Raw genomic sequence first — 24,258 nt, 5'->3', positions numbered from 1 at the left:
CTCCCATTTAGCAAAATCGCATCAAGAACTTTTCCTCTCAGGGTTATGACTTCAGCAGCCATGGGTTTTAAGTATATTTGTGAAACCAGACATGGATTCCCTTTTGTAGACCAGCCGTCAGATCCAATAACGAAAACAGTCAGTTACCCCATAAATAATTTTGCCACAATTATACACGTGGGTACATCCTGTCTGGTAAGTTGGTTTTGTAGCACCGAGCGTCCGGTGTTGGATGAGACCTTTGATATTTTTCTCCCCCAACAGCCTGCATGGCGCATGCCAGCGCTACGAAAGCTAGCTGTTGGGTAGAGAATTTTCTGGTCAATTCACAACTGGCTTCTCCATGTTCTGCAGTCAAAGTGGGTGGCATCTTACTATCACAGATGTTCCACAGATTAAACATAGTCCTTACCTTTATTAAGCACTATATCAACTGAGCTATTTCTTTAGTCCCAGAAGCTAAGTACAGATCAGTGGGTTTTTTTTTATTGTTTATTTGCTTTGTTGTTGTTTCGTTTTATGTCTTATGTAACGAAAACTTTACTATGAAAACTTTACAAAGTGGTTCCTATTGGTGTTTCTAGCTGAATACCAGGTCTGCAGTGCACCCAGTGGACTCAGGAATGGACTTTAAATCCCCACCCTCTCACCACTTTTAAGCCCCTCCTCTTCCAGTGTTGTCCTGGTCTCAGAGGAATTCACAAAGTGCTCTGCAGTCTCTTTGCAGCCAGTATAATAGTTCAAGGTTGCTCCTTTAGTGGTTCGCAATGGCTTCTCCTCACTAGTTATCCCCTAAGCGTCTCTCATTCGTTCTCTCAGTAACTAATGGTGTGGTACAAGGGAGGGGGCTTGAGGTTTGTTAGTGGCCCTGGGGTCTCTAAGGAGCTTGAACAGTGTCCCTCTTGTCCTCTGACCACTTGTTCACATGAAAGGACCTCTGCACTTTTCACGTACTTCTAAAAGGTTGCTAGCGCCTGGCACCTGGGCTCCCCAGAGGCTGGGCTCAGCCAGCATAGTTGGCAGAGTGCCTGCATAATACATGTCCTGTAGCATACATGGCTTCTCCCAGACAGGGCATCTCAAGAACCAGGTAGGAAATTCAAACGATTTGCTGACTCAATCTGAGAAGTCATACATAAGACATAGGAGCAGAGAATTAGACTCCAGGTCAATGGGAAAATGGGAAAACCGTGTTATAGGAAATGTGTGTGCCCCAAACATTGTGGAATCCATTTTTGGAAAATGTGAACTTCCATTGTGTTTTTGCTAGGTACAGATAATACAGTACAATTATTTCCTTTCATGAGTAGAAAAAAAAGTAATTTCTGGATGTTCTCAAGGAAGATTCCTTCCCAGCTTTTTAACTTTTAAGTAATTTTGCAGCCACTTAGGTGGTCAGCAGATATAGTCACTGGCTAGAAACCAATGACTAAAAGCCGTGGTGTTACAAATATTTTTTTTTGGATTTTATTATATTAGTGAATAACATTAAAGTAACTGATTTTCATACACATCTAAAAATCATAGTATGTATCTATGGAAAGAATGGGCTGTATCCAGTTAATATCAGTCACAGAACATCTGAATTCTGTTTCCTGGTTAGTCTGGTAACCTCCAAGTTTTTAAATACTGCAGATTTAAAAAAAAGCATTGCCCTGTCCATCTGCCTTTGTTTATAGATGGCAAATTGAGATTCTGAGATGTGAAATTATTTACCTAAAGCTACATGTATACACTCAAAATAGAAAACAAAAATCAGGGACAGAGAGTGACCCAGTGAGTCTCCTGACTGCCAGCCAAAGCTTGGGTTACTTCCAGGAGGTAGGACTGTTGGTTCAGAGGAACAGGAAGCCAGGAGAGAGAAGGTGAGGGTAAGCTGGAGGTCAGCCATTTTCAAGGGGAGGTCTAGTATCCTTGCATCCTTCAACGGAAATCCCTAAAATGAAACCTGTTTCCATAGTAACACCAAGACATCTTTTCTCTTTTGATTCTCGCTCCCTCATGAACAAAGAAGTTTTCCCAAGGGCAAATAAACCACTCTGAGTACAGGAGTGGACATGAGAGCCCAGCTTCCTCCTCTTCCTGTTGAGGTCACTAAACTATTGTGTACAAATGTTAAATAGCATTCTCCTCACTATGTTCTTGAAAATGGCAAATACGTTTATTTTCTCGGCAAAATGCTGCTTTGTTACGGTGTGGGTTTTGTCATTTAAAAAATAATATACCAGATGAATATTTTTAATGTTTTTAATGCTTTATAATGTGGTATGTATTAACTAATACCATCATATAAAATTTTGGGGGTCCCCAGAAATTTTTTTTTTTGAGTGTAAAGAAATATTATGACCAAAAATCTGAGAACCACTGTTGTAGGCTTTACCGGGGAGTGCTAAGTACTTTTGCAAACCACAGGCTCAAAGACGTGTGTCCACTCTTCTAGGTGGGAAGTCATTTTTTTAGCTCACTTTATCCTGTTCAGCAGCCATCTACCCAGGGTGGACATCTTTGAAGTCTGACAAGCATTTGTCATTAAGAGCCAGCATGTAAATAAATGACATTTGTGAAGAGTGACTTACTGACCCATGCACCTCGCTTAATGGAGAGAGAGAGCCTTTAGAACTTCCTTGGTTACATTAGCATACGTTTCTTACGTTGGTAGGCAGTTAGCAATTAGCCTAACAGGTAAGCACACGGACACGTGTGGTACCCACTTTGGACCATGAAAGCTAGCAGGATGTTCCTTTTCCCTTCCCTGAGAAAGTATCCATGCTGGTGCAGAGAATCTACTTCTTCCATTGGCCTCCACGTCTGTAAAGGATGTCATTACAGACTTGATTTTAATGGTCCTATAAAGCCAGCTTGATGGAGTGGTGGATGACAAAGCAGATCTGTCTCTAAAATAGAGGTTGTCAAACTTTTCCTCTGAAGGACCAGATGGCTAAGTACCGTAGGCTTTGCAAGCCATATGGTCTTTGTTCCTATCACTCAGCTGTGTCTTGAGGCATGAAGACAGCCACCAATGAAGCATAAATGAATGGGTGTGGCAAAGGTCCAATAAAACTTTATTCATAAAAGCAACGGCTAGATTTCTCTCATGCTGTAGTTGGCTGACTCGTGCTTTAAAGAGACTCGCTGTCCTGTGTTTCACTGTGTTTGTGTGTGGCTGCCTGGGAACTATGGTCCAGTCTGCATAGATGATGGAAAAATTGTAGTTCCTGAGAATCCCCAATGTACCAGGGGTCACATGTCTAACCCACATCATCCCTAAGATGCTGACTGTGTTTCCAAAGGTAGGCATTTTTATTTCTAACTTACAGATAGAACACAAGGAGCTTAAAATTTTGCCTATGCTCACAGAGCAAACTATCCATGGAGTCCGGATATGGCAGCCACTTTCTTCCAGTTCTTCTACAAAGACTACAGCAGTGGATATGTACTGCTTATTTTTCTCTGTGTTTCTTTATAGAAGCTATACTTTTAAAATTTGTTTTCCAAGGAGTGGGTTTCCTCATGATTTTTTCATGCATGTTTGGTTTTGGCTGATTCTCCTCCCTCATGCACACATATTACCCTACTCCCCTTTCCTCCTCTGCACCCCTTTTATCCCCAGTATCCCCCCTTTCCACTTTCTTCTATTACCTTCTCTGGTCCCTCCTGTTTCTCATGGACCCTTTCTGGATTTCTGGCCTTTATCCACATTTAGTTCCACTTAGACACACACATGTAACAGTCAGAAGCTAGGAGTCATGTATGGGAGAGGATATTTGGTATTTATCTATCAGAGCCTGGATAGTTTGGGTTAATATGCTGTCTTCCAGCTCCTTCCAGCTTCCTGCACATTCCATAGCTTCCTGTTTGTTTATGGCTGAACAGAACTCCATTGTGTAACTGTGCCTCGTTTTCCTTATCCATCCATCAGTTGATACTTCTGGGCAGATTTGATTTCCTGGCTATTGTGAAAGGAACAATAGAAATATGGATGTGTTTCATATCTCTGTTAAAGGATGTAGAGCATCTTGTTTTCTTTCCTTTTTTGAAAAATGGACAAATATTTGTATGATAATCTCATATACACATTCAGTGTATAATGAGCATATGATGGAAATTAACATTTTCAACTCCTCAAACATTTGTTATTGCTATTTGTTGGGATCTTTTTCAGTCTTCCTTTAAAGTTCTTGAAAGCACCACAAACTTCCTAGTCACCCCATGTTGCTCTAGAACACTAGAGCAGGCCTCTCTCTGTATTTCCTTTTCTCCACGTCCTTCTACCCACTCCTCTCTCCTTCCCAGTCTTTAGTGACCATTACTCCGCCCTCTCACTGAAGCAAATTTCTCTCATCCTGGATTACAGAGCAAAGTAACATGACCTTCAGGATATTAAATGACCCACTTTAGCAGAACTTGATTAAAAGGCCCAATTTATTCACTTTCATCAGAGCAAATTGTCCCCAAAGCCTGCTTCGATGCAAAGAAAGCTGAAGAGTGCAGATTAAGGTGACCAAACAACTAAGTGTGCCCAGAGTCATGGTTTTGAAGATAACTATTATCTGCCTGGATACTTTTTGAATTGCTTTTGAGTGGTTTTGTTTCCAGGAATCAAATTATCATTATCTTCATATTTGGATAGTTCTTCACAGTGTCTCCATGACTTCTCTCTCCCACTGGTATGTCCCAGAAGCCAATGTTTATGAGTGTAGCATGTAGCAGGCACCAGATTCATGTGGACAGCTCTTCTACCCTCCCCACACTGCTGTGGAGCAGGAGCGAAACTCGGCACTCTGTGATGGGAAACTGAGGCCATAAGACATTAAACCTAGGCCCAGGACTATCCAGAGTGGAAGTGGGAGGGTTCGAACTTGAGAGTAATGCTAAAGCCATGCATAGCATTGAAGGCGTCAGTCACAAACAATGCCACACCAGTTTGGAATTATGATTAATAGGGTGGTATTTATTTAAAGGGGAAAAAACTTACAGATCACTGTCCCAGGCAACAGCCCTCTACGCAACCAGGAAGGGAGTCTAGTCGCCAGAGGAGCAGGAAGTGACGAAAGAGAGGAGAGGGAAGTGGCCGCTTTTTTAAAGGGAGAGAGACCACGCCCCAATGGGCTGGTATCTCAGCAGCTATAGGCTGGAGGCGCGGGAGCACCTCCTGCAACCATAGCATATTAGATTTCCAAATACATGAAGCTGGATACTGCATGTAACTCCTCTTCCTTTCATATTCTGATACCTTCACAGCATCTTTATGTGAACCCTTGTCAATTAAAGAAACTGTTCTCGTATCATGGGAATAACAGGGATGGTTTATTCCAGAGCCACATATGAGGGACCATGGCCTCATGCTGTAGTTGGCTAACTCGTGCTTTAAAGAGATGTGAACTCTTTACTCGCTGTCCTGTGTTTCACTGTGTCTGTGTGTAGCTGCCTAGGAACTGTGGTCCAGTCTGCATAGACGACAGAAAAATTGCAGTTACTAAGCAGCCCCAATGTGCCAGGGGCCATTGTACCAGATTAAAATTTTTTTCTCAAACAACATCCTTTAATGAGGGAGCCATTCCATAAAATGTTTATAGCAGCCGGGCGGTGGTGGCACACGCCTTTAATTCCAGCACTCGGGAGGCAGAGGCAGGCGGATCTCTGTGAGTTCGATGCCAGCCTGGTCTACAAGAGCTAGTTCCAGGACTGAAACCAAAAGCTACAGAGAAACCCTGTCTCGAAAATCCAAAAAAAAAAAAAAAAAAAAGAAGAAGAAGAAGAATGTTTATAGCAATACAATTTAAGCAGTCATGAAAGAAAAACACTTTTCAACTCCATTGGCAGGTACCTTAGGCAGTCAGTTACAGCAAAGCCGGGGGAACTGCTATTGGCCTCTGATGCTGTCTGGCAGCACTCTTAGCCCTTTGGTTGGTGGAACTAGGGCTCTGTTCACACATTCCAAGGAATCTACCTAACAGTCACAAAAGATGTTAGGTCATGTACAGAGAGAGCAATCAGTGGCTACTAAAGGAGTAAACGTTCTCTCTAGGATAATTTGGCTCTGCATTGGCAACCTTTGCCCATTGTTAAAGTTTTAATTAGTCAATCGCCTTGGCAGTCCCAGCTTCCTTCCAGGGATTCTTATTCATACCCCAATACACATTTTTAAACAATGTGAAGTAAGGGCCTGGAGAAATGGCTCAGTGGTTAAGAGCACTGGCTGTTCTTCCAGATGTCCTGAGTTCAATTCCCAGCAGCCACATGGTGGCTCACAACCATCTCTAGTGGGCTAGTGGGATCTAATGCCCTTTTCTGACATACATGCAGATAGAATACACACACACACACACACACACACACACACACACACACGTCTTCTTTAAGATTGTGAACTGAAATATACAAAACATTTAAGTTGGTTATTATGTCTTCATTCTCTCTCTCTCTCTCTCTCTCTCTCTCTGTGTGTGTGTGTGTGTGTGTGTGTGTGTGTGTGTGTGTGTGTGTGTATGTGTTAACTTTCAGGAATCTACTGTCTCCTACTACTACATTTTGAGTTGCGTAGACCAGAAAGCTGTTTGACTTGGTGACAGGCAACTTATCCCACTGAGACACATCTCTCCTGCCTTTTAGTTGGTTGTTTTGAAGGAGGGAAATGGTGATATAAAGAGAGAAATTGTGGCTTTACCTTTTGCCTCCCCTCTCCATCCTTCCCCTAATCTTTTAAGGATCCATCCTTTTCAGCAGGCAGTCCTTGTAAATCCTTCATCTCCAGTGTCCCCCCATCTCCTCTGTTCATATGAATTGACTCACTGGAGAGTAATGCATTTCTCTAAAAAGAAAATGCAGACACAGCCCCATGAGATCAATCTGTTAATGACGTCCAAGAAGAGAACAAGGAGACAATCGATCTTATAGAGAGAAGGGCCTCTCCTCAACCCAGCAGATCCCACCCATTATCTCAGTGGAACCCTTCTGTGTCCCATAAGACCTTTATACCCTGTGTTGTGAGACACTGTTCCTGGGGGGACGTGATGAGACTTCTGCTCTTCTCAGATGAGGAAGCACTAGTACGATAACAACCCAAAATACGGATAACACCGAAGTCTGACTTGGTGGACCAATGAGCTTTATCAGGGTTATTTACAGTGGGTGAAGGGTTATTTATAAAAAAAAAGAAATGACTCAGAGATAGCAGTATCACCAAAGTCCATCCCAGCATGAGTGACATCTCACAAAAGCTGGGAACCTGGAGGACACTGTACTGTACAACTTGCAGGAAGCTCAACAGGTTGGTTGAGTGTCCTTTCTGGTGGCCTGGTTGGTCTGACTCTCATCCATACAGCTCTGCTGGTCTCTGCTTCTTCCAGACTGCTTATCAGGTCTGAACCTCTTCTTAACAGCTCAGTTTGTCTGGTACCATCTCTCAGCAAACCTTAATACTTTTAAATGCTCTTGGGAAGTGAGGGCCTAGTGAATCTGCTCAATTTTGGGAACTTCTTGAAGTGATTTTTTAATCGTTTACTTCCTGAGTTTAACAAGTTTCCCAGTGGATGGAATATTTCACCTCCCCTTCCACCATCCCCTTGTTTCACCTCCCTGTAAACATTTTGTCTTAAGATTTTCCACTCTTAGGGCTGGAGAGATGGTTCAGCTGTTAAAGGCTGGGCTCACAACCAAAAATATTAGATATTCCACTGTTTTACCTCCCTTAACAGCCAGTGTATTAATGAGCTTCCCTCATTAAGGTTTTTATCTGGAGGCCAGGAGGCAGCATCTATATAACACGTTGGACTACTGAGATGATAGATTTAAATGAAGTACTTTTTTTTTTTTTGGTTTTTCGAGACAGGGTTTCTCTGTAGTTTTGGAGCCTGTCCTGGAGCTAGCTCTTGTAGACCAGGCTGGCCTTGAACTCACAAAGATCTGCCTGCCTCTGCCTCTGCTGGGATTAAAGGCATGCACCACCACCACCCGGCAACTCCAAAGTCTTGAATAAACCTGTTGTCTCCCACCAATTTCTTTTTTGTAATACAGTGTTTTAACTACTTTTTTTTTTGAGAATTTCATTTATGCCTACAATATATATTTTAGCATATTCATCCCCTAATTTTTCCTTGGTCTACCCATCCCAATCCTTCCCAACTATGTGTCTGTTTCTCTGTCTCTCTGTCTTAAATAATCAAGCGAGTCCAATTTGTGGGGCTGTTTACTGGAACATAGGACCACACTCTTAAAGAAAACTGAATCTCTGCCCCCATACCTCCGTCAACTGTCAACAGATCCTCAGCTCTGTGTGAGAGTTCATAGGCCTCTCCCCTCTCCACGCTGGAATATTGACCAGCTTGATGTTATGCAGGCTTTGTGCAGGCAAGCACAACTTCTGTGCAGAGGTCATGCTGTGTCCAGATGTTTTCATTCTGATTTTCCCTGACCTGTGGCTCTTACCATCTTCCCTTCCACAAGGGTCCCTGAGTCTTATGGACAGGAATAGGATATAGGTGCCCCATTGGTGGCTGAGCTCTCCTCCACAGACATTTATTCTCTATACTCTGGCTACTTATAAATTCCATATTAACCACCATAATCTGCACAAAGAAGCTTCTCTGAGGATGTCTGAGAGCTACAGAGTTCTATGAGGCCTCTTACCAACTTCTGTCTTCTTGGTTTCCAGGAGAGTAATGAACAATACAAACTTCATCTTCCAAGCACCATGTTACAGATGACTGTTATGCTTGTTTTCCAATATTTCTATTTTTATCTTGTATTTTTCTACATTTTCCATTTTGAAGTAAAAATGATGTTAAGAAAAGTTTTAAATTTTCAATAAGGAGGACAAATTAAAATAAATGATGGAGTTCCTTTACTGTGGTCAGCAATTTTTAAGTATAACTCATAAACATCCCCTGAGGGGACAGTAATCTATTTATGGAGGCAAATCAGGGGCCCATGGGCACACAGGAACAAGCAAATGTGGCTCACATCCATAAGGGAAGGGGGAATAGAGGGTGGAAACAATATTTTTAAATGTATATATGGAAACAGAAATAGGCTAAGATGAAAATGCCTTGACAGGTGCATGCAAATCAGCTACAAGTGTGTCTGAAAGATAAATGGGTCATTTGAGGATGAGACAAGATTTGTGGGTTAGGCTAATGAAGACAGTAGATATTGTGGGTTCTTGGTAAGAGGAAGGCTTTTGGTACTTCCAGATATTGAGTGAAAGAGCTGGTGTTTGATTCTCAGGTTGAACAGGGAGGGATGTAGTAGAGAAGGGAATTCCCATATTGCCCATCTCTTCTCTTTCTAGGTTGCTCTACAAAGTTTATATGCTTGTATTCTTTGTAAAAATTATTTGAATTTAAATATTTATTCTTAAAATATATTTTTATTGTGTTTTTCTATGCCCAACTCCTCCCAGATCTTCCCCACCTCCAAACCTACTGAAATTAATGTGCCCTCTCTTTCTCAAAAGAAATAAATAAACAAACCAAGCAAGCCTTGAAAATTAAAATCAAGATAAATAAATAAAAAATCAAAATATGCTTAAACAAGATAATCCCCCACACCAAACCATGGTATCTGTTTCGTTTGTGTTGGCCAACTGCTTCTAGGCTACTAGTGGTCTTCCCTAGAATGTAGTTTTTTGATAGACCCAATGATACTCCATTCAAAAAACTGATCAATTTTTCCTTTACCAATAGGTATCAATTGCAAATAGTTTCTTGGTTGGGTGTAGGACCCTATGTCTACTGGTCCCTCTCTATGCTGGAACCCCACCTGACTTGAACCTCTGCAGGTGTTGTGTGTGTTTCTACAGTCTCTGTATGTATGTATTACTTAGTGTTTCCATTGCTGTGAAGTGACACCATGACCATGACAACTCTTATAAAAGACAGCATTTAATTGGATGGCTTACAGTTTTAGAGGTTTAGTCCATTATCATCATGGTAAGAAGCGTGGGCTACATACAGGCAGACATGGTACTGGAGAAGGAGCTGAGAGTTTTGCATCTTGATCCACAGGCAACAGAAGTGAACTATGCACCACTCTGGGTGTAGCTTGAGCATATATGAGTCCTCAAAGCCTGCCTCCATAGTGACATACTTCCTCCCACAAGACTACACCTACTCCAACAAGGGCACACCTTTCAACAGTGGCACTCCCTATAGGCCAAGCATTCAAACTCATGAGTCTATGAGGGTCATACCTATTTATACCAACACAGTGTTCATATGTACAGTGGTCCTGTGTAGACAGATATTCATGACAGTTAATTGTGCTGTTTTCTTCCTCGCGGTCCTTTGCTAGCTCTGTGCTTTCTATATGTGATAGCAAAGACCTAATGAGCATCAGTGGCCTTTACTATGGAGCCTTCTTTGCCAGCATTGTTTTCAGCCACCAGCCACACACACAGTTAAATTAGACTGCTTCCTCTACTCCTCTCCATATTTATTCTTTTACAGTATTCCTGCTCTAGAATACAGCCTCTTCACAGTCGCTGTCTACAGTCAAGCAGATCACATCCCTCCTCTCTAAAGAACCCTGCATACTTACTCCTTCATTCTTTAGCTAAGTCATGTCTCTTCTTATACTTCCCACCAAACTCGATGACATTTAGAGAGTGCAATGAGGTACTAGTGTTCCTTTGATCCTAACGCCAGCTCAAAGACCGTGGCCTTCACACACCCTGAAAACTCTTTGCTAAGCTCAACGTGAGGACAACTGGCAATACTTGGGTAGAGAAGAAAATGTTACAAAAGGAAACCAAAGGGAAATAGAATAATGTCAGATGACAGCTTGTAAACTTGATGACTGTTAGGGCAAATATAGATTGAATTCTATTTTGTTACAGATTAGATGGGGGTGGGGCTGACAAGAGTGTGTGAGTAAGACTGTGCAATAGATGGCTTTCTATTCTATACCAAGGGCTTGTTCATTCATCCGTTACTTCATCATTTCTGTATTCATTAATGCCTGTGTTCCTTCAATAAGCACCAGGTGTATACTACTAAAGTGTATACATTGGAAAACACCAAGAAAGTATGCACTGTGTAAATTGCTGAGAAAGTAAATAGTAAACGTGTAGGTGACAACCAGGCATCACTCCTCCTTTCTGAGAATTTGCCAACTACTGTATAAAAAAAAATTATAAGGAGGGTGTAAATTCTGTAGTTTCTGATGCCGGTAATGAAGCGCCTGTTTGTATGGGCTCTTCCACCTGCTAGAAGCATCCATAAGTGTTAGAAAAGACACAAGGGACATCTGTCTGTGGGTTCTCAGGCAGGGAAGGGATCCAGATGAAGATGAAGGGACCTAGAACTGAGCAGAGAAGAAAGCCAGTAAGATAATTCAGATAGTCTGTGCAGCTTTCCCATGCAAGCCTGCTTCCTTAAATAACATGGATATAGAGTCTGTGAAGCTCTCAGGAAGTGTCTAGAAAAAAAACTGAGCACAACTTTTAATAGACTTCTGGGATAGGAAAAGGAAAGCTGGAAGTTCAGGACCACTAAGAGAATAGGGATGCTACAGAGGAGGGGCGCAGCCATGGGCTTCGCCTCGCAAGGCTTTCATTAATTAATAGACAGCAACAGAGAAAGTGAACACAAACCTGAAGCCAAAAGAGGATAGAGACTAACAGCCCACAGGGAGCCTTGCGTTCTCACCATAGAGACTAACAGCCCACAGGAGCCTGCTCCACAAATGCTGACTCTCAGATCACTCCAAGGACAGCACCCAAGGAGGAAAGGACTCGGATATAGATGGATTCCTTTTATGAAAGACTTATGGAGGAATCCAATCTTTGAATAGCTTAATCCTGATTAGATTCAAGGCACTGCCTCCATTCTAGCTTCTTAATAAATGCTGAGGATGAATCTAAAACCTTTGTAATCTTCTTTATGTGGTGATTATTTCATCACAAGTAACAAACATACCAAGAAGCAGAACCAAGGAACAGATAACAGAGACAGATACGTAAGTGATCCGGACATCACAGTGGTCAGACAGTGGCTCTGCAATAATCACGGTCGACGTATTTGAGACAACAGCTATCTCATTTCTCAACAAACTGGCATTTGAATCTCTCTGTGAAGAGTCCTTCAGAGTCAGCCTAACAGATACTTTACAAAGACCCCGGAGTTCAGATGCAGCTAATTCCAGGCCAGGGAGTGGATTAGAGGGGACGAGAACACAGTAAATAAGAGTGCTGTGCACTGCTTCAGGGCAAGGGAGTGAAAGCGGTGAAGTTGAGGCTGAGCTTTCGAAAAGAAATGGGGTGCCGACCCTATTCCACAGAAAGTCAGAGGTCAGTTTATGGTAATTACGACTCCCAGGGCTCAGCACTAGATCAAGTTCAGAAGAGAAAAAAAAAGAAGAAGAAAGAAACCTTAATTCTGTTTATCTATTTTAGGATTTCTTCAGTAAGTCCGACCCATTTCTGGAAATTTTCAGAATGAATGATGACGCTACTCAGCAGCTTGTGCACCGGACGGAGGTAAGAAGCCTGTGGTGTCCGCCCTCGGAGGAGGTCAGCAGAGAAGCATCCAGATTCCTTTCCCTTTTCCGCAAACCATTTTCAGTGTTTCTGAAGTTAAAATATAACTATACCATTTCCCCCTTCACTGTCCTCTCTCCAACCCCGCCCATGTACCTTTTGGCTCTCTCAAATTCACTACCTCTTTTTCTTTAGTGTGTGTGTGTGTGTGTGTGTGTGTGTGTGTGTGTGTGTGGTATTCTTAGATATAGAAGTACAGCCTGCTTAGTCTATAAAATGTTGCTTTGTGATTTCAGAGGTGACCGCTTGGTATTGGAAAAGCAGTTGAGGGGCTCTTCTCTGGGAAGGCTATTTCTCCTGCTTTGACCACTCCTTTGTGGTCTGTAGTTCTTTGTCTGGGCTTGGGGACCATAGCGGTTCCCCTTCCATGTTGGTTTACACACAAATATCTCAAGATAATCCTCTACATTTTAGGTTTGGGTTTTTACTCTAATTTTATAAATTTGAAGAAAAGACATCCCCCCCTTTCAAGATCCATTTTTACATAATTGACTTCCAACACAGCCAATCAGCAATTTTTTTTTTTTTTTTATTTTCGAGACAGGGTTTCTCCATAGCTTTTGGTTCCTGTCCTGGAACTAGCTCTTGTAGACCAGGCTGGCCTCGTACTCACAGAGATCCGCCTGCCTCTGCCTCCTGAGTGCTGGGATTAAAGGTGTGTGCCACCACCGCCCGGCTCCAGCAATTTATTTATAACAAAGTAAGAATACTAGGACCAGCAAGGTGGCTCAGTCTGGTGACCTGAGTTTGATCCCTAGAACCTACATGTGAAAAAAACAAAAAACAAAACAAAACAAACAAAGAAAAACCCCAACCTTTGGCCATGTACTGCAATGCACTTGTTCTCTGACCTCTGGCCATGCAATGGGTTGGCAACCACATGTTCACATGTGTGTATGCATGCACACACACACAGTAAATGTAGAAGACATTGACTATGGTACGAGCTAACATTTAATGAGACAAGCGGGAAGGAAGCATCATCTGGAATGATTTACATGCAGTATTTTACTTCTTATTCCTTGATAGAAATACTATTGTCCCCACTTTCCAGTCAAAGGAACTGGACTTTGAGACAGTCACACCATTTCCCGTGTTTCACAATTGGTGACAAGTGGAGCTGAGATTTATGTAGGCACTGTTCGCGTCAGCTTCACTGAGTTTGTAAGGCAATATGGTTCCTCGGGGAAAATGCTTACCCTGAAGCTGTCATGTGAGCTACTGCTCTGTTATCACAGCCACTGGGTCAAGCTGTGCTCCTTCTCGCACATTCTGCCTCCCAAGAGTCCCGTTTTCACTACTTTCATTATCCCTGTGCCCAAATACCCAGCAGAAGCAATATGACGGCTGAGAGCTTTGTTTTTGCTCTTCCTGTCAAGGAATACAGCCTGCTGTGGGAGAGGAGGCAGAGCAGCTGAAGTGGTGCTGTCAAAGGCGCAGATTTGTGCAATGGGGCTTATCTACATCTTGGAGGATCAGGAAATGGAGCCAGGACCAGAAACGGGGCCCTGCATTGTGGTCAATGCCTCCTAGCTAGGAAGTATTTCCCAAAGGATCCACAGGTGTTCAGAAGATGCCACCAACTAGGAAAAAAATATGTCTGCGGAGACATTTTAGAGCTATACTGTAACAGGTCTTATCCTATGTCATCCCCTACCATAAAGCCCTGGTATGACTGTTTCACATATATGACCAGTGCCTATGGTAGCTAACCTCCACTGTCAACTTGATAAGGTTTAGAATCACCTAGGAAGAAAATAACAATAACAATAACAAAAACAAAAAACCAAAACACCTATGGGGTTGTCTTAATAAGGGACACCATGACCACAGCAGCTCTTATAAAGGAAAACATTTAACTTAGGTGGCAGCCGACAGGTTCAGAGGTTCAGTCCGTTATCATGGTAGGGAGCATGGCAGCACAGGGACAGACATGGTGCTGGCTACATCACGATCAGAAGGCAACAGGAAATGGTTTGTCACACTTGGCGTAGCCTGAGCCTAGACCTCAAAGTCCACCCCACAGTGACACACTTCCTCCAGCAAGGCCACACCTACTCCAACAAAGCCATACCTCTTAATAATGCCACTCCCTTTGGGGGGCCATTTTCTTGTGAATCACCACAGGGGCATATGTGGACAGTTCCAGAGAGGACTGGCTATGCTGGGGAAGGAGCTGATATGAGCAGCACAATCCTGTGGGCTGGAGTCCCAGAATAAATAAGAAGGAGAGAGCAAGCAGAGTGTCCATATTCTCGTTGCTTTCTGATTCTTATGCAATGTGACCCCGCACTCCCACTGCCATGCTCTCCTTGTTACAACGACAAAATATACCTTCCTGTGTTCATTGCTTTGGACGAGCATTTTGTCATCATAATAAGGAAAGTAATTAATGCAGCGACCAACTCCAATCTCCGTTATTTTATTAGATTTGCAAGGCAGAACACGAGAAATTCTCTAAGAAGGAAACAGAATAACTGTGCTGAATGACCTCACACTCAGAGAGACTGTGTGTGCCAATGGCAAAGGAAAGGAAGCGGGAACGTCAGTGATTTTTCACGGGGTGACAGTGGAGGCATCATATTCCTACCATGTCGCTTTGCCAGTCGAATTCTTTTTTTCCTGAAACAGCAAAGGGGAATTCTGTCATATTTAAGGTTGACATAATTGAGTAGTCTCAAATGGGTCAATAGCAGATATGATCTGGCATGTGGCTGGCACCAAAATATGTGCTTAATTAAAGAATAGCTAAGTGCACAGAGTTGGCTGTATGAATGGAAGACCATGTGGGTGCTGAAAAGCAGTGTGATTGTCCGGGCTCCAGTCCCTGGAAACTTGGCTATGGGTAGAAAATACAGGTCCCCTGAGTGCTCCCGTCTCACTATCGCCAAATGCTTTCCTGCTGCTATCAAGGCTACCATGGTAAAAACAGCTTTGGGGAAGACAGAGCAATGGTGTCCATTCATGCCTTTTGCTGAGTCAGTGAACGGAGGAAAGGAGAAGAGATACACACAGCATACTGTTGGGTTCTTCTCTCCTAAGATCTTCTTTTCCATGATGCCTACCAGTTGTCCTGCAATTGTTGATATTGGGAACTTTTTCTGTTCCCAAGAAGCTATGTAACTTCTGCTCCCTGTCCCAGTGCTGGGAAATTCTTGGAATCTCATAATATTGATGATCACGTAGCTTTCTAATAGATCAAATAACATGGCATTGATGGTTTCTCTTGCTTACTCAGCAGGTTCAAAATAAACACACAGCTTTACTTTCTTGGTGTACACATATACACACACATGCATACTCATACATGTATACTCATGCATGCCTATAGATTTGAAATTTTTAGTTAAAATTTGAATTTCTATTCAATTTTCCCAAAAAATCTTCACTCCTTAATATTTTCATCAAAATGTTGCTGATGAATGTAAGCAATTAAAATGAACACAGCCTTACTATTCAGCTCTCCTTCTCACAATAATTTGATCATGCCCAGGATATCAGGAGATAAGACACAGTCACAAAGGAACATTGTTTCCGTATTTTAACATGTTAAGATAAACTTAACAATGAATCTGTGATCTAATCAATAATTCATGGTAAAATAAAGAATTCAGTAGAAGTGGGAATCATTTGTGAAATAATTACATTATTTTGAGACAGAATTATTTTTTCAAAAAATCTGCAAAGATGTCTACATAAAAACTTCATATCAAGGAAGATTAACATGGCAGAGTTTAATTTAACAATTTAAACTTTATTTGTGTGTTCCAGAATGCACTAGTTCTTAGGCTTCATTAAGATAACCTGGAAGATCTTCCTACAAAGCCTCTGTTTATAGGACTGGATAAAGTCCAGAATTTCTGTTTGTGAGAAGTCCGGGAACCACAGTTCAATAGCCCCTGTCCTAGAGTCTATGTTGGGTACTTTATTCACACTGAACCATGCCGAATTATTCAAGCCATCAAAGGACAGGATAAGTCTCATGGACCCTTGGTCAATATTCAGCCAAGTTCATGGCTAGTAAGCTGATTTTAAATAAATTGTCCTATATTACTGGCTTAGTTTATAATTTGAAGAGTGGCTGTAGTAATAAGAGTGGCGTGGCTGCGTCCCCAGCACCCCGGCTGCCTGGCTAGCTTATGCCCGAAATAACAACACACAAACTGTATTCATTTAATCACTGCTTGGCCCATTTCTATCTAGCCTCTTCTAGGCTAATTCTCACATATTAATTTAGCTCATTTCTAATCATCTGTGTAGCGCCCCTAGGTGCGCTTACCGGGAAGATTCTAGCCTATGTCCATCCTGGGTCGGAGCTTCATCATGTGCGTCTGCCTGGGAGCTGGGAGCATGGTGTCTCCCTGAGGCATCTGCTCCCGAGAGGAAAGCTGTGGAGTCTGAGCTCACTTCCTCTTCCTCCCAGCGTTCTGTTCTGTTTACTCCTCCCACCTATCTTCTAACCAATGGGGGCCAAGCAGTTTCTTTTTATTTAACCAATGACCTTCCTCCATCAAGTGGCCATGTTATTCTAATTGAGATTGTGATCAGCTAATGGAAAATTGCTGTTGGTATTCTTCATCTAGAAAGTTCTCTGACTCCCCGATCTAATATGACTCAAGGTTGCAGATTACCAAAGCTCTCCTGTATGTATGTATGTATGTGTATATGTATGTGTGTTTGTATATGTATATATGTATTATTTATGTATTTATGTGTATGTATGTATTTCATATATGTGTGTCACACATACATATATACAGTGTATTTTGTTCATTTGTCAACCCTTAACCCTCTCTTAACCTTACACCCCCACTGGATGCCTTCTGATCAAAAGTTCGCCTCCTACTTTGACGTCTTTTTGTGTGTTCGTGTGACCCACTGAGTTTAACGTGGGCTGCTTGCATGAGCATGGTTGTGGGGTTGTCTCCTGGGCATGGACAACTCACCAGGAGCTATACCACACGACTAAAAGACTCCCTGGCCCCAGCAACCGTGAACTGCTCATAGTTAGTGATGATGATTCTTCAACAGTACCCCTCCACCCTTGCCAAATACCTTTCCTCTGCTGGCTCCAAGGGGAAAGAATTTGTGCCATAAGATTGATGGTCCTGTAGGACTGGGGAATCCCTTATCAGTGGCCAGAGGCAGCCAGGCCTCAACCGCAGGCCTTTGGCTATAGAAGCGGTCATCTTCTATTGCCACATGCTGGGCAATGCCACTGTCACTATGCATGGAACCACATCTGGGCCAGTGACCACAGGAGTTATGCCCATAGTGATACACTTTGTGGCCGCTCTTAAGATACTCACTCCTTCAAGTTTTCATCAAACGACAAGTTCTAGACACTTGTCCTTTTCGTAAGCATGGCTGTGGCTTCTCGAGTCGTTTTTATGTTGAAGTATGAAAATGTCAAGCCTTCACTCTTCAAATCACTATTCATGCCTTTCTCTTCACAGGTTGTGATGAATAACTTAAGCCCGGCCTGGAAGTCGTTCAAAGTATCAGTGAATTCTCTGTGTAGTGGAGATCCCGACCGCCGGCTGAAGGTTAGATCCATATCCAAGAGATGTGAATTTGAGAGTGCATTCAATCCTCCCTCTTTTTTACACATGAACGTTGGCACACTGGATTTGCTGTGTCACTTTTTCCAAACCTCACCTTTTAAAATCTTAATGGAAGAAAGGCAGGCTGTTTCTACGGCCAGAGCTATTGACGCTCACACAAAAGCCCAAAATAAATCCTACCGTATTATGTCAAAAGACAGCCTGGGGCTTCTCAGAAACAAAATGTGATAATAACTTCAGAGTATAATTGGAAGTTTCTGGAAGGAAAATATTTCTGCCTTAAGTATCTATGACTATATAATGTGTGACTCTCCAACCCCAGCCCCTCCAGTGTGATAGTTTGAAATAGTAAGCATGTTTAACGTATAACTTTGTGCATTGGCAAACTGGTTTGGGCCAGTTTGGTGGTTCTTAGACTGAGCTTGCTTGGTCTCTGTTAGGCATCTGTGTTCCGACACCCATGAACAGGGTGACAACGTCTGGAGGTTGTCAGGGTGTCATATGGTGGAGGGTGGGAGGGAGATTGAGCCTTAGCTCTCATCAACATACATGCTACCTTAAACTTTCACGTAGAATAACCGTGTGTTCCAAGAGGCCAAAAACATGCTGCGAGGCCTCTGAGTACAAGGCTAAGAACTCAGGCACTTCCTCCACTGTCTAGAAGCCGAAGTATGTGACATGCCTACTCAAAATTCAAATACAATAGATTCTGTCTCTCCATGGGAAGAATTGCCAAGTTTTAGGACCATTTTTAAAAATCTACCACAAATGTTTGGAGCACTATGGGAATGGGAAGTTGGGGGTGTAGGGTCAGGGATCATGAGCGAGGACAACAGACTAACTGCCAGAAATCAGAGCCTATGGACATCCGCTGTGGTCAATGGGCTGGCCTGTGTTTGACCGTGGAAGCAGAAGTTCCATTGCTAATACCACAGAGCTGACTTTATTGATTCCAGATGACTCACTAACTCATTGGACACAAAGTGTCTCTAAGTCAGACGGTTGATTAAAGTTCAGTGAGAACACGATTATCAAGTAGATCCAGGGTCCCACTGGCTTCTCTAGAACATTGTATGGTGAGCAAACCGGGAAGACAGTTGTTGGAGGGAAATGGGAAATAGAGTCTGAAGGCATAGGCAGGGGTGTTTGGAAACTCAGCCATTAGCTCCAGATGCTGAAAATCAAGAGCATCCCCTCCACATGTGGACAAAAGGTATGGTTCACCCACTACTCCAAATAAACCTTCATGCTTGCCCTTTAGGGAACATTCTCGTAAAATTATCTTGGTATTTACCCTGTTGCTATGATAAAAAAAAATACTTTAACAAAAGCAACTTAAGGGAGAAAGGGTTGATCGCAGTTTGCAGTTCCAGGCTGCAGTCCATCATGGGAGGGAGAGAAGGCATCAGGCAACTTAAAAGCAGCTACTCACAGTGTATCTGCAGCCAGGAGAGCAATGAATCACTCGTATGCAAAGTGCTCAGCTCACTTCTTCCGCTCGAACACAGTTCAGGTCCCATCCACAATGAAAATGGGTCTCCCCTCATCATTTAACATGATGAAGATACTCCCACAAAGATGTGCCTACGAGGTCATCTTCCTCCTGAGCGAGTCTCAAGTTTGTCCGGGTGACAGTCAACACTCATCTTAGGCCCTGCCACCATTTGCCTTTGGGACTGCATTCCCCTCACCCAGTTCACTCTGAAGACTGTTCTGATAGGTGACGTTCTTCCGGTTTCAGTGTTATTACTCAGGGTAAGATCCCATCTGCTTGGTTAGTCCTAGTAGTCTCTTTAACATTATGTATCTCTGTTTAACCCCACGCTGTGTGAAATTTGTGGTCGAATTGTCAAGTAAATTTGCTAGCTTCCATGGCGGAGTCCAAATTCTACCTCTTTCTCTTAAGAAACATAGTTACTTTAGGAAAACCTCTGGAAACTCTCATTCATGCCAAAACATGGGACTTCTGCCTGGGTTTCTTGGTAGAAGGTCCTTTTCAAAGATGCCTGAGAGCGACAGCTTCAGGTACAGGTGACAATTACCAACTCTGCTCTGAGCCGTGCTCAGGACGATACATGTCTTCCTTGGGCTGGGAATAAAACAGCTCCTCCTTTGGCGTTTGTCACTGGGAGTTACTGAGTGGGTAAAGAAGATTGTTTGATACGGTTGAATGCATAATAACATAAATAATGTGGGTTGTTGAGGGCTCTGAGATCTCTGTGGGAACAGGAGCTCATAAGAGATAGATATGCAGATAATCCGATGGAAAGAGACAGAAACAAGGGAGAGAGAGAGAGAGAGAGAGAGAGAGAGAGAGAGCTGGAAGGATAAAGGAAGAAAGGAAAAGAAGGAAGAGTGAAACATGGATGAAGGCTCTGTTTCTCAGCATCTTCCCAGCTAACACATTGGGAATGTTCTGGGGGGACTGTGGACTGTGCTGCATATTATAGGAAGCTTAGTATTGTTTCTCTCTCTCTCTCTCTCTCTCTCTCTCTCTCTCTCTCTCTCTCTCCCCCTTCCTCCCTCTCATCAATTTGATAACCTAAAATATATTTAGACATTGAAAAATGTTCCCTAGAGGGTAAAATCACTTTTAATTAAGAATTGCTGGAACAGATCAATGTTCTCAAACTCCTGACGTACCCATAATGCCTATAGGGCTTGTGAAAATGGCAATGGCTGAGCGGAGCCCCAACCGCCAGTTTCTGACTCAGGGGATACAGAACAGGCATAAGAATCTGCATTCCTATCGGGTTTCCTGATGGGATTCATACGCCTGTTCCAGCATTTCTGAGATTAGGCGTTGGCGGCTTTCACTAGTTTCCACGTTGACTTTCTCTTCCTGCCTTCCTCCCTGCCACTCTCTCCCTCTGCCCAGTGCTCAGACCCAAGCTGTACTCTCTCCACATGCAGGATTAGCTAGAATCGGCTCTCTGACCTGGGATGCTCGCCTTATTCTTCCGCTTTTCTTGGAGCATACTGCTTGTATTTGAGTCTCTTCAGTTTTCTCCCACTCACAGAAAACCTTCCTGGGGGCTCTAATACCTAGCCATACTTATCAATACTTTATAAACCCTTGTGGGAGGGAGAATGCACATATAGGGGTGTGTGTGTGTGTGTGTGTGTGTGTGTGTGTGTGTGTGTTTCAGACACCCAGCTCACCCAGGTCTTGCCTGGAGTTCACGTGCACTAACTGTTTCTGGCAATGACCTGTGAAAGCATGAAATGGCACGGAAAGCTGGGAGGGACATTCCTGAGCCTCAGGAAGAGCCCAGCCCCCACGGACATGCTGGCCCCCCAGTGGCATCACCCGCTCACTGTAAAATGGCCTCCTCTGAAAGGCAGATGGATTCCTGTGCCGGCTTTAGTTTGTATTGATTGGTTATTTTGCTTCAGGAGCGGCTATGGCACTCTAACATGGCCTTCTCCAAAGACAGCCATGCTGCTGCTAGCCAGGAGCTCTGATCATATGGGTGTTATTCTCCCGACCAACAAAAAAGAAAAGTGAATTTCTTAAACCATCTGTCAGGTTAGATTTTTTAAATCCAAGCTTAATAGTTACATTTTTTGTTCCAATACATCATCTTAATGCCTTTCTTATGTATGCATCAGCTACATGAATATCAACTTTTAAATAATTGGCTTGATTATCCATTTGTTTGTGTGTTGGTTTCTTTGGAACTCCTATCCATGATAAAAGTCAAAATAGTGACTAAATGACTTTTTTCAAAATGTCTTTATTTAACATGAAAGTATTTAAATACACAGGCAGTTTTAACAGTGCTATGACACTCCCCTCTTCATACCACCACACAGATCCAGCAGTTATTCGTTATGGCCAACTACATGTCATCCTGTCCCACTCATACCTCCGGGCCATTAAATCGAGACCAGGGTCAACGCCTATGAAGCCCAGTGAGCAGACAGAAGGCATATGGTGCTCTCAAGAACACCCCAACCCACCTCCAATTTCTCTTGTTTCTTTTAAAATTATCAGGGAAAAGAATATTTCAAACTGGAGGAAATATTTACATGTTTTGCTACATCATAAAACGATGATGTTTTAAAGGCCTGTGGGACTCTCCTACAGAAAAAAAGAGCCTGAGGCCAAGCCATACTATGCCATGGCCCTATCTTAGCCACCATATTTCCTGACCTGAAAATACTCCAGGATTTACCTACTGAAAGATGAAGGACCTTCCAATAAACATAGCCATGAAACCATCCCATGCCCGAGAATATTAACTAGAGGTTGTTAAGGCTATCAGCTATGCTACGCCCTCTGCCTATCTGCCTCTCTCCTAGTGATTTACTCACTTATTAAACAGTTGGATTTTCTGTTTTTTAATGTGTGCGTGTATATGCATGTTGTTGTGTATGTTCATATGTGTTTAGGTGCATGTACCCAAATGAGTGCTGTGGTTAGAGGAGAATGTGTGGGTGGGTGCCCTGCTCTATCTCTTTCTACCTAGTTCCCTTGAGACAAAGTCACTGAATCTGGAGCTAGGCTAACAGCCAGCAAGCCCCACCAAACCTTCCTCTAATCCCACTCCTACAAAGTGCTGAGGTTACGGGCACAGACACAGGAGGCCACACATAGCTTTTTCCATGAGTTCTGTGGCTTTGATCTTATGCCTACACAGCGAGCTCTCTTATTCACTGAGACATCTCACCAGCCCCTCTTTTTCTGGCTTTTGTTATTCTTTGAACAAGGACCAGGATGCAAATGAGACCAAATGCAAATTAGTTTTTGTTCCCTCTTGGTGTTTTTAGTTTTGTTTTGTTTTGAACAGTTTTCTTAAAGAAAATGCCAGTATGGTCTCTCCTGAAGTGTTTCCTACACTCTCTGTTGCCTAAAAATGGGTCATTGGGGCCTGAACACATTCAAGTTCTGTTTCCTGATGAGAATGCCCTGGGTATTATTAAAAATTCATGGATTTTCATATGAGTGTTTCAGTCTATTTCAGCTACTACTAATCTTTAACACGCTGCATCATTCCCACATTTGAGCACAGAAAATTCCTTTGAGTTGGCCCTTGAATTCTTCTAACCCACACATCATATATCAAGTGCTTAATAGTTTTCCTTGCTTTCTAAACCAAAGCTTTGAAATCATGAGTTTTAAGGTTTTATAATTCTCTTTTCCTAATATGTCTTTATGTGAATGCCAAGTTGTTGACTACCTCTTGAATCCATTCCTCCTGTATTTGATTTATTAAAAAAAAATAAATCACCACGATAAGCATATTTTTCATCTCAAATAAAATGCTTCATTTTATGTCATTGTAACAGTTAGCAAGAAAAATGTCTACATGTAAGATATTTCATGAGGTCTGAGACCCTGAATCACTCAGTGTTCCATTAAGGGAAAAGTACTCTCCAAAAAAAAAAAAAAACAGCTCGGTGAAATGTTGTATTCATCATTTCCTTTGATTTGACCAGCACACAGCTCCTCTACAAGACTTAAATTTTTAAGAGAGAGTATAGTGCTTACCAAAGATTTTTCCAGATGGAGGCTCTTAGAGAAATAGAGGGTTGGGGACCACCATCAGAAAGTATTTATTGACACAAAATTGTGCTTGGTACTGAGAGGAAATACCACATCAGAGCAATCTCGACAGACTCTATGAGCTTACACTGAGAACTTTGAACTGCCCACACTAAAGGGTCAGATTCTATCTGTTTTTCTAATAGCTCAATCCCAAAGGCAGCTTGGAGACCCCCCCTCTATAGAGTCCCTGTGATGTCCTTGGAATAAGAGTAGATAACAACTAACTGCCCTGAAGAGAGACAGAGAGGAGGGACTGTGATTTCTGTGACCCCAGCCCCCATGCCTTGCGCAGGCAAGAGGCCCAGCTTGGTACCTGAGGTCAGGGTGAGGTAGGCACAGACAAAACATGGTCAGGGAATTGGAGTAACAGAAAGGAAGGTGTGGAAGCTGAAGTGGAAATCAGACCCGTGGGTGTAAGAAAGGAAGCCCGAATGCAGACCAAAAGCGACCCCCATGTGATAGCGGTTGCCCACCTCCTGCTTTGCTCGTCTTTCTGCTCTTCCTTTTTGGCTGCCATGCTGATTGACTTAAAACAGCCATATTTCCAAGTTGTCACCGGACACTCCCAAAGCTGGACTTCTGAATGATCATTAGAGTGCTCTGTTAAG

At 42.7% G+C, this 24,258-nt stretch overlaps 1 protein-coding gene across 3 annotated transcripts in view; it reads left to right on the top strand.

Moving 5' to 3' along the window:
• Cpne4 (copine 4) overlaps positions 1 to 24,258 on the top strand; it is a 464,454-nt gene that overhangs the window by 335,791 nt on the left and 104,405 nt on the right. For all 3 annotated transcript variants that reach the window (XM_041677389.1, XM_041677391.1, XM_041677390.1), the window contains exons 6-7: positions 12,392 to 12,475; positions 17,992 to 18,081. In XM_041677389.1, the coding sequence (XP_041533323.1) occupies positions 12,392 to 12,475; positions 17,992 to 18,081 (174 nt within the window). The remainder of the gene's footprint in view (positions 1 to 12,391; positions 12,476 to 17,991; positions 18,082 to 24,258) is intronic.

This window comes from Microtus oregoni, unplaced genomic scaffold, assembly GCF_018167655.1.
Source record: "Microtus oregoni isolate MIOR12 unplaced genomic scaffold, Mior012 000028F_ref0000031, whole genome shotgun sequence".
NCBI classification, from domain to species: Eukaryota; Metazoa; Chordata; class Mammalia; order Rodentia; family Cricetidae; genus Microtus; species Microtus oregoni.
The sequence above is the reverse complement of the archived record's forward strand: the minus strand, read 5'-3'. Positions and strand labels throughout refer to the sequence as shown.